The 11,653-nt window shown below is 43.0% G+C and overlaps 1 protein-coding gene across 1 annotated transcript; it reads right to left on the reverse strand.

The window, feature by feature from the left end:
* Nucleotides 1-6,193: 6,193 nt before the first annotated feature.
* rtn2b (reticulon 2b) lies at nucleotides 6,194-10,549 on the reverse strand (the record flags this gene model as incomplete). The annotated part of the gene is made up of 7 exons (XM_084564263.1): nucleotides 6,194-6,302; nucleotides 6,384-6,442; nucleotides 6,564-6,610; nucleotides 6,992-7,061; nucleotides 8,320-8,458; nucleotides 8,653-8,860; nucleotides 10,537-10,549. 7 exons carry the CDS (start codon nucleotides 10,547-10,549, stop codon nucleotides 6,194-6,196), a joined length of 645 nt encoding a protein of 214 aa, XP_084420389.1.
* Nucleotides 10,550-11,653: the final 1,104 nt, after the last annotated feature.

Raw genomic sequence — 11,653 nt, forward strand, 5'->3', positions numbered from 1 at the left:
TGGCTACCCTCTAAACAAATGTCATTCCTGTGGTATTTTGCGCATCCTGCCAAATATGTTTTTGTGAAATCGAACGTCGCAGCAGGAAGTGCTCCCACCTTTGGGGTTCGCTCACATATTCTGTCTTTGTTACTGAATAAAAGTCATCCTGCGTCTCATGTAGAGATTTGCATCCTTATGTCAGTGACAGCTCGCTCTTCAGAGACTCTTCACTGACCTTACCGACCGTCTGAACGTTGGCAGTAAGCCGCATGAATCACAGCCCAACATCCGTGCCGGGGCGTGGGCCCTGCATCACTACGCTGACACTACAGGACGGCGTGTCCAGACATGTGTTGGTCCGGTCAATGCCACGACAAACTTAGCATCTTAAGTGTGACCGTGGCTGGAAGTCCCGGTGGAGTGAAGGGGGGGGGAGGCTGGATGCAGGCCTCTTCTTCATCACACGCAGACGTGAGCGCAGGGCGGCGGGTCACAGAGAACGCCAACTGTAATCTCCGCCCGCTCCTCATCCCGAGTATGAAAGAGAAGACGCACGCCGTTAGAAAAATCAATGCCTGTCATGACATCTTTTTATGAATGGCCAAGGTCAGTTCCTAGGTTTCTGTTTAGTAGTGGACAGGGATTTCAGCAAATGAGAGAATAACTCTGACTTCGGCCTCCTGCAGGGGTTTAGAGCAACAGCTGTCAAAAATCTGCAGATTTACTACAGCTTGTGTAAATCCATCACCTTTATACTCCTGTTGTCAAATATCCTAAACCACTAGATACCAGAGTTTAAAGGGATACCCAGGTAATTTAGGATAGTATTTCTTAATAGTCAAGGGACTTGTATGAGAAAAATTGACTTTTATTCTATAGATTTTGTCAGCCTGCTCCAAAGCTGAATCAGGCATCCGTATGAGTCAGATGGTGTTCATTTAAGCGGCCGCCCTTCAAATTTGATCCAACAATTGATTTTTCACACACTATAAACTATCACAGAGCTGATTATTTCATTTTCCTGATGAGTATTCCCTCCTTTAGGTGTCTGCCTGCTCATTTCTCTTCCCTCTCTGCCTCTCTCTGAAGGATTGACCTTCCTCCGACTCACAAGCCTCCTCCTCCCTACTCCGAGAGAGCACCGGCTGTTCCTCTGGGAGTCCACGCATCACAAGTGGCCTGGCTGTGTCAGGTAAACCCTGCTCCAGAGAACGTATGTGAATCATCACACCTCTACTCCTCAAACATTAACACTTTGTTCGCCCGCGATGAACAGCACAGCCGGCAATAACCTCAACACGTCACTGTCTGCCCTAACTCTTATAAAAATAAAGCAGGGGGCTCATTTAATATTTAAGAAGTTTGAATTTTTAATTTGTCATCTCAGCTCAACTCAAGCTTTCATGTGTTTCTTGTATTTCTTTTTAGAGGACTGCAGAGAAAAAGACTCCTTTCTTCTATTTCTTCTTAACGTGACATGAGAGTCACATTTCTATTTTTTTTTTACCTGCAGACTCGCAGGGCAGAGCACAGGTATGAGCCCACTGACAGACAGCAGCCACCCACGGTGAGGCTGGCACTGCCGGGAACTCAAGGCCCCACCCAGCAGCGTGCCCGTCTGGAGTGGGTGTGCCATCAGAGCGGGACAGACCGGGTGTACATCAACCACCGCGAACACTACGTGTGACAGACAAACACGGGCCTGACGCTCCTTCCTGAGCGACTTCGGTCACGCGATTCACTGAGCCGTCGAGCCAGAGGAGGGAACAGGTGGCAGCATCGGAGGAACCGTCTCTCCTTGCAGGCAGTTTTACACATTTTCATCACTTTTTGGGAAATGCTTTCTTTTCCCTGTGAGGTGACTGACACCACTCTACTATCTGTTAATATGTAGCTACGGCCACCTGCCAACTAGCTTAGCTTAGCACAAAGAACTAGTGCATTTCCCCAAACTATTCATTTAATTCTTCTCTTTTTATCATTTTGCGTTGAAAATATTTATCAGTTTTCAGTATTTGACGGTGATTTAGCAACAATCACGGTGTCTTAACCGTAATATGTTTGTGCGCTCTACACAAGTATGCGGTTCCAAATCAGACGAGGGTCACAGCCATCCACTAACACTGTTCTGTCAGAGTGTAACCTGCGATACAGTATTCTGAGCCATATCACCGGGACAAACGTCTGAGGTCCGGTGAGACTGAATATACTAGCTGCACCGCAGACATAAAGGGATTCACTGAGCTGTTTCTGTCCCAGTTCTGTGATTTGCTGTTGTTAATGTTGTAGCAACAGAACGTTTTGGCAGCAGAACTTGTAGATTTGTAAATGTGTAAATGTAGCCTCCGTGTCAGTTTAATGATGTAGAGTCGTAACTTTGTGCTCACCAGGGAAACGGTTATATGAGACGATTATATGCGACTACTTTTTATACACACTGTAGAAACATATTCACATTTTCTGTGTCTGAGTGACTGAAGTGGATGCTCCTGTACAATATGTCATATCTGACTTTTATTATGAAAGAACTAACCATTTTAAGTGCCATACTGACATTTTGGGGGTAGTCCCTCTATAGTGTGCTGTAGAGTTTATATTCCTCCAGCGTGACTAGATGATTATGAGCTGTTTTCTTGTTTGACATCTGTATTAAAGTGCATATTGTTGCCAAATGTGTTCTCAGCTGGAAACTTCAAAATTCAAATTCAAACGGTGAGAAAGTAGGCGGTGAGAAAGAGCGTTATGAAGTGCTGTGTAAAGTCACGTAGCTCCACGCGAGTGTTCAGTGACCTTTTTAAAGTAAACACGGAGGTGGAGGCTTTGAGTCACCGCACGGAGAGACAAGAGAAGAAAGTCCTTGAAGAGTTCAGCGAGAGTTTGAATTGAGATGCGATGTGATTTTATTCAGAAAGGAGCCTCTTCCCAAGGTCACAGTCTCATTGTTTTTACCGTGACGCCCACAACAGAGAGAGAAAAGATGGTTTCATCGCCAGGAACGAATAAATGCGGTGGCGTTTGAAAAGCCTGAGCTTGCATTGTAAAGACGGTGAAAATGTTTGACAGGAATCATGCATTTGTTTAGATCAGACTCTATCTGGCCTTCTCTGTCTTGGTAAAGGGTGGAGCACACGCTTTCCAAGAGCAGCACCTAGTGGCCAAAGGTGTCAGTGCAGGGGTGTGCGTCTTACTGGTGACCCTTGGCTGCACTTGAGGCTGTAAAAGAGAATAAAGTCCATTCCCTAAAATTTCATTCAGCTGCTTTTGTTACAACACAACTTAATATCCAAGTTTAAAAAGGTCTTTCACCCCTCTTAACAAATTCACTTGGATGTACTAGAAGAGGTAAAGAGCTCAAAGCAAACTCACCTTCATTTGTAGTAAATAACTTTTTATTGGGGAGCAAAATTACAACGGAAGACAACAATAAAAAATAATAAAATAATAGCTATAGATACATGAGTAAACCTTGATCAAAAGCCACAAACATAGCAGAAGATGCTGAGATTTGAGCATTAGGTTTCCTGAAATGCCATGTTTATACTTTAATTTTTTTGACAGTTTAACAGAGTCCTAGAAAAAGAAAAAAAAAACATCAGCAGTTAGGCTAGTTCCACATGAACAGCCAAAAAGAATCAGTAGAACTAATACTGTACTCATTAATACGCTTTTACAATAAGATATCAGGTGATACCACAGTGAGCTGTTCATGTATTCATTCCTAACAGATAGTTTTGGTTTTCTACGTTCAAGTTAAGATGATTTCTCTCTAAACAGTTGACTTTTATAAAATGTGTTTGTTGAGCCAGTACCATATTAAATCTATATTTTAAGAACAAGTGTCAGCAGCAACCACAAATAGTGTGTATGATGAGTTGACAGCACATTCAGGCTAAATAAAGCAGAACTATCTGCAGATACCCAACTCAGCACCGCTAAGAAAATGTGTGTCATGTACACGTTTACTTTAAGCTCATTAAGACATGTTAGTACGAGTGCAGCTTCATTTTAAGTTCTGAAACACTTAACATTGATCTGACATGCCAACAGTAATGACAGTTTACTGGCTCAGATTTGACAGTTGTAATAGTCCACCTAAAATACTCGTCATCATCTAGTCACCCTCCAGTAGATCTAAAACGAAAATTAGTGGTCTACTAATCAACTACTAACTCCATGTCAGATTACGGCTGAAGTGTCTAAGTGGATGGAGCTACACTAAAGACAAAGGTTCATCGCAGACTAACTCATGTAGGACAATTCAAGTTTTCTGCAGCGCTGTTGGTTCAAAACACTGATACCTGAAATACTTCCTTAAAGGTTTTAACTTTTCCTGTTGGATTACAGTTTCTAATTCATTTACTTTTAAGTAGGTGTTTTGCTCAGGGACATAGTGTCAGATAGTTAGTTACAAAAGTAGTAGTTACAAAATGTTGACATGGACTTGTGCCAGCAACCATCTGTACTAATGCAGATGGCTCACCAGAGGCTCTCCTCGAATTTTTATGTGGCAACTAACCGCAAATGAGTAAAACATTTCCAAAATATTTCAATAAGATTCCTGAAATGGCTCTGGAGGCAGAATAGGAATGGAATTTGTTTGTTGGTTTCCTTAAGTGAGTGTTTTCATATTTGTCAATGACCTCCACCTCATTATGAGACCACGCATGTCAGTGTCCTGTGACGGTGCTTAGTTTGTTTGCTGTTGTCCTGCACGATGAGTCCATCAGCTCTTTCTGGTGTCAGACAACAGCACTAAAGGTTTTGCAGATAGCTATAAGAACTGAAACGTCCTCTGAAGGCAGTTTTTGGTGCATCTAGTTCACACAGTTCTCCATCAGAGTGGACCAATACTGTGTCCACATTAAGACGATCAATGATGTAGTTAGTCATAGGTTAGTAAGTTCCAACTCAAAACAAAACTGGAACAAATGAACAGATTCATGCAAACATAACAATAACCTAAAAGGTACCTCTTATTCCATTATCTCCGAAATAAATTCTCACGCTACACAAGGCGGTAATCATAAAATGAACAATGGATCACATGTTTACACATACGTGAGAGTGGCTGCTCATAGTGACCAACCCTCAGTTATCCTCCGACTGTGGCTCTGCAGAGCAGTTTATCCTCTTTCAGATCATTGTTTTGGTTTTACAGACCAGGTTTCTCTCACCACTCATGCGGCGCCACGTTAAAAACACAGCAGGCGGCTGTCTGCGCCACAAAAACCCCACAGTAAACCCATCATGAGATCACTGTACACAACCCACACAGAATCAAACAGCAGAGAGACAATGTTAAGAGTTGGCAAGTGTTGCAACCTAGTGGAGCTTTGAGCAGCAGTTGGGAGTTTCCTTGCTGGAAGAGACCAAAAACAATATATAGGAGGAACAAATTTTGGACTTCATTTACAAGCCAGAAACAATGAATGTTAATGTGTGCTAATGCTGCTCCACATCTCTGCTGGCTGTGTAAACAGGAAACACTTTGCTGCCAGACATCAGCTGTAAAGGTAAACGGTATGTCAGCACTGTTTTTCAGTTTGGCTCCACTGCCACCTAGTGGAGGAAAGAGTTATTGTACGATTACGCTAAATGTCAATGCACAAATGCACAGTTAAAGTTGACTTTAACCACAAATGAACTAACTATGTGCATTGTCCATTCAGGTGCTGAGGACGTTCTAGATTCCTCACGAATGTTTACAGTTGTTTTGTTGTGACTTTCAACAAACTGCTGCCAGAAATGTGTGCATGGAGAGGAGAGGACAGGGCTTTCATTGCCTCTCATATAAAAGTTGCATAAAAAGGAGACCCAGCTATGAATGATGCTGTGTCATTGTGAATAATTCTGCAGTCCAACAGGAAAAGCGCTCTCTAGTTATGTATAAATAGATCCAAAGAAAAAAAAAAAAAAAGAATAAATAAGCCATATTCTGTGGTGTCCCTACTTGGAGACTGAGTGAACTGGTCGGATCAAACACTGCCCCTGGAGAGCATCTCAGTAAATAAAACTCCCCTCTCCATACGCCTCCCCTCCCTCTACTTGGGTGAATGGCAGCTTTGTTTCAGCCGTCAGGATCAATTAAATCTTGCTTCCCATAACATCACGGTGGAGAGATGGAAATGAGCTGCCCCTCCAGCGGCCCCACGGAGGATGTAACATTCCAACATTTTCCAAATTCCAAATCCTACAGCGTGCGGCCATCAGGTTACTTTGACTTGGCTTTCTGTTTGGGGGCAGCCGCGGCTGCAAGTGCAGGTTTTGGGGCGGATGCAGCTGCATCAGAGGGTCTCACCGACTCATACAGACTGAGGCCGCTGAAACAAAACGGGGGCAAAAGGTGTGATTTGTTAGCATGACATCAGAAAAGAAGATCACATAAAGTTCAGGATACTCACAGATTTTTGATTTTCTTTACAAAAGCCCTGATGGTTCTAACCATCCTTCTTATCCGCACCTGCCACCAAAAAGACCAGGAAGTTAGATCATTTAAATAAATAACCTTTAGTCTTTAAATAGCCTCCTTTTTCCTGGCTCAATCTTTGACAAATCATAACAACAAGTCAAATGAAACTCACCTGCTGCTTTTTGTACAACAGAGGGAAAGAGAAAATGGCGATGACAGCTGTAAAGCAAGGACAAATTATTATTTATGTTACTCAAATACTATTGTTAAGATCTGTATTAACTGGTGAAACACATTCTTCTATTTAAATACGTGACATACATATCCATTTCTCCAAGTCTGTGTGAGTGGGTCTCCAGTGATGAGGTCAGGGTGGATGGAGCATGTGACTTTGAAACAGGAGACCTGTTTGTGTTCTCTCTCGTGTCTGAGAAGTGTTCTACGTTGCTGAAACCATGTCAGGCTTTAACCTCACTCGTGAGTCTGAGTTTTGAAAGAAGTCGCTTTGGATTGCACTTCAAGCCTAACAATCTGTTCTGCTGTGCTGAGTGTAAGGAAACGCAGTCAGAGGAGTGTGTCAGTGTCCAGTCAGCCACTCACCAGTTATCACCAGAGTCAGGCCGTTGGTTAGGATACCGACATAGGTCAGCAGGTACAGGAGCACAAGGAACTGAGAGAGAGATCACAGGAGAGGCGTGCATTACAGGTTTTACTGCATTAAAAATGTCTCCCTGCTTGTTTCTGATCTGAGGTCCTAGCTCCAACAACCTCTCCAGTGTTCATTGCTTTCATCTGTCCATTCCTATCAAACTGACTGCACAGTTTTCCACTCTGCTTATGACGCATCTTATATTGATTTCTGTCAGCCCACTGCCTTTTAAACAACTATAATTACTGACGTAGTTTTCAGCCTCCGTGCTCTTGTTTATCCTTATAACAACGACCTTATGAGCACACTGCATGCCCTTTGAATGCCAGCTCTCTCTGTTTTATCTATCAATCTTGCACGTCTCATGAATCACCTAAAAGTTTTGCGTAATCGTGTTAGTATGGATACGCTGCATGCATGCTCCTGCTTTCAGTCTGACTCACTTCCCGTCTCTTCTTTTCCCACCTCCTTCTCACTCTGTCTGTCTCTACCTGGCCGACCTCAAGCAAATGGGTCCCCTCATATGAGCTGGGTTCTGCTCAAGGTTTCCTCCTGTTAAGAGGAAGTGTTTCTTTGCCACCATCACCTACGTACTTAATCTGGGGGTTTAAGACTCTGGGTACCTGTAAAGCATCTGTAGACTGTTTTCATTGTTTTTGATTGTAGCATTGACCTCACTGAGCATCAACACTACCGTTTTACTTTGTGTTTCAGCTGCTTGTTTTCTTTGATTTGCTGATCCGAACCATGCAAACATAAATGCATGTATAAATTTCAGTAAGGAGGATCTGTCCCCTCACCCTTTTCTCTCCCGATCTGTTAAACTCAGTTCATTCACAGTATCTTCATAATGTTTGTCCAGTAATCAATACCCCGTCCTCTTTCTTGTCCCTGTGCTTCTAGATTAATTGTAAATCTGTCACTTTGCCTTCAGGCCGTTTATCGTGCAACCTTCCTCCTCCTCATTCCCACCTCTTCCTCGTCTGCCTTGGAGTCAACATCAAAGGTTGCCAGCTGCGTGCCAGCTGGGTCTATCTTCCTCCATCATCTGGGATTCAGCTCCAAGATACCATCGCTCTTCAGATCAAAATACTTCCTCTATAAATGTTCATTCTGCACTTGATCTCTCCTTGAACTCTGAGTTACGGCATCTGTCTTTTTTCATACTACTATCAGATGGTGCCAAAGTCAAACATTTTAAAACATGGCTGGCACTGTTGATTTGTGGGCTTTTTAGGGGCAACATTTGTGTTTTTTGTGTCATTAGTCACACTCAAACCTTAATGGAGTCGATCATGCTGTCGATGAAAATAAGGCGTTTGATCTCTGTGACCGCGAAGGCAATCAGCAGCACCACCTCCTCTACCAGCATCACCGTCTCCTTATCTGTCAGGGAGCTGTCATGATCCAGGTACGACCTGAGGACAGAGTCACACATACAGGCCTTTAAGAATAAAATGACTATCTGTCACACTGAAATGCTTCAGTGATCAAACCAGGTGCTACATGTGGCTGAGAGTGTAACATGCTTTTAAGCTTTGACCCACAGCATCGTTTCTCTGAAATTTGAAGCGGGAAAACCAAACCAGTGCGTCAACGCTGATGGACTCACTGAAAGGGATGGACCCCGGGGTTCCAGCGCAGCACTTCCAGCAGTTTGTAGTACAGACGGAGGGGGAAGGTGATGCACATGAGGCCCAGACACACGTGTGAGAGCACAGTGATGGCACTAAGCTGGAAGAGGCTGGCCAGGCCGATCACCAACCCCGTGAACACCACACAGGTCCTCCTCATGCTCCGCCAGTACACCAGATCCACAACTGCAATACAAGGTGAACACTTCATACAGGAAATGATACGGAATGAGTGACGGACAGAGCGAAGATGCTAAGTTTGTACTAGAAGGGCTTTACACTGGCACCACTCAGTTACACGTTGTGGTGGCACGACAGAAGGGCAAAGAGACACCGCTTAAATTGAAGTGGTGATAAAACTCCGTGTGAAGTGACAGTAAAGATGGCTGAAAGTGAGAAAAGTACTGGATGGCACGGGAACAGCACTCGTTTCCTCTCTCTTGATTCTCATGAATTTTAAATTGTCAAACACTTAGAGAAATTTCACATTCAAACATAAATGTGCCACATGTAAGGTCACCTTTGTTTTCATAGTCAAAAGTAGTAAGTGTGACAGCACAACAAATTGGACTGGTAATCCACCACATAACGCAGGAGTCTATTTAAAAATGATTCTATTTTGAGTTTTTAGCTGAACAAACAGAGGTCATATTTGCTCTGACTTAAGCAACTTCCCTCCAGATATTTGAACTTTGTGTTTTGTGGCCAGGACGTCAATAAAGAGGCTAAGACTTGGCTGCGTGTTATTTCACAAGAGCACTTCACAAGTTTTTCAAAATCCTGTGAAAGTGACACCAGCAGCACTCACTCTTTAATCTGACAATCAAGATCAGGGCCTTCCTTATTACGAAAGAAGCAGAAACGCTACACACATGTCCCTCTTTCTGCCACAGTGTCATAATTACTAACAGTTTCTTATATGAGATGCAAAACAATATATCAAAATATGATAAAAATATAATAATGGATCAAGGTAGTCTTAACAGCTCCCTTTTTGGCAAAAAGGTGAATGATTAATTTATCAATGAATAATAAATGTATTATTGTATTAGATATTAGATATTCACACGATATGATACGATATGATATGATACGATACGATACGATACGATATGTTTTGGTACAATATCATATGCCAGGTCTGACAGTCATGATATATGAACTGCAGACATATGTAGAGTATACAATATTGTATACATATATCATTTATATATGATGTAATGTGTGCTTCTTATTGGTCTGCTGTGACTATATATATTGATTTGTAGATATTACAGCTTCAACCACGACAACATTAAATGAGCATCTCGACTCTAGTTTCAACTGGGTAGGGCATGTAAACACATACACACAAAACAAGCAGCTACTTTTCATAATGAGGTATTCCAAAGAAACGTGTAAGTAAACACATTCCACTTTTATTTTTTTAATTGCAAAGCTGAACAGGAAGGTGGAGAGGTAGATACAGAGGCACTCATACTTATGCTGTTACACCAGTGAAGTCATTTTCCAAGCATGGCATAACCATAACCTAACCCTGATTCTGATCCTAATAACCGAAGCAATGTATAACAGTCCTGCCAAGAAACACTCCTCAATCTACTTAAGCTTTTAACAATAAAGCAAACAACATTCAGTCAGCAACAGGATCTCATCTAGCCCAGAGTCCAATTCTGCTCATCTGTCCACCAAATGAAAGACATGCTGGACTGAGTGTTTGACTTGCCATCCTGCCTGCATTTACACCTGCCCGGCAGAGGAGAAAAAACACATTTTCTCCTCTACTTGACAGCTGGACTCTGACCAGTTCCCCGTCTGCCCGGATTCACTTTACTTAAAGCTGTCACAAGTTATTTCCTTACGTTTGGTGGCCATTTCAGCAGCAATCCGGCTTGCTCCCCTCTCTTCCTTGTGCCTCTAATGTTGGCTTGCTCTCCAGTCTTTTTTTGGCCACCCCAGCTCCGTCAGCAATATAAGGCCTGCCTGGCCTAATTTTATCCTGTATTGGATACACCCTGTGTGGATTCACACACACACACACAGACACTCAGATTGGCAACCTGAGACATCAGTATGTACATGTCCCTCAGCTTTCAGAGGCTCTCAAGCTTCCTCAGCCAGTTGGTGTCTGATCTGCACACAGAGGCCTTCACATGCAGCCACGTTAGCGAAGAACAGCATTTAATGTAAAATTCATCACCAATTAGAATTGATAGGAACTCAACCAATGTCAGCAGGCTGCATTCTGCACCAGCTGCACCAGCTGCTGGGTCTACAGCTGGATCACAAACTGGGCTGGTCGGCTAACATAGACTCAGTATAAAAAAAAAAAAGTCGGAGCCGTCTCTATTTCCTTGGGAGACTAAGATCATTTAATATCTGCCGGAAGCTGCGGGACATGTTCTATCAGACTATCTTTGCCAATGACCTCTTCTTCGCTGTGGTGTGTGCTAGCGAGGCAGCACTAAGAAGAAGGGCACTTTGCCGCTGGACAAACTGTGGTAGGGGCAGAGCTGGAGTCCCTGACATCGGTGGCAGATGCAAGGACCTTAAATAAATTCCGGTCCATCATGAGCAATGTCCACCACCCTCCACATGACACCACAGTCAGGCAGAGAAGCTTGTTCAGTGACAAGCTGCTGTCTCTGTCCTGCACCTGGACAGGTTGAGGAGGTCGTTTGTCCCTCAGGCCACACGACTCTCTACAACACCTCCCTGTGAGGAACTAGACTTTGGTCATTGCTGCCAATACTGTATATTTTTTTTACACAGCATTATATATTCATATTATTATATAACACCGAAATTCCCACGGGATAGTATCTATCTAATTTAATCTAGCAAGGATATATGACACGAAACGAAACAAAATTATAAGATACGATACGATACAATACGATGCGATGCGATGTGATGTGATGTGATGTGATGTGATGTGATGTGATGTGATGTGATGCGAAAGGAAAGGAAAGAAAAGGA

This window comes from Chelon labrosus, assembly GCF_963514085.1.
Source record: "Chelon labrosus genome assembly, chromosome: 17".
NCBI classification, from domain to species: domain Eukaryota; kingdom Metazoa; phylum Chordata; class Actinopteri; order Mugiliformes; family Mugilidae; genus Chelon; species Chelon labrosus.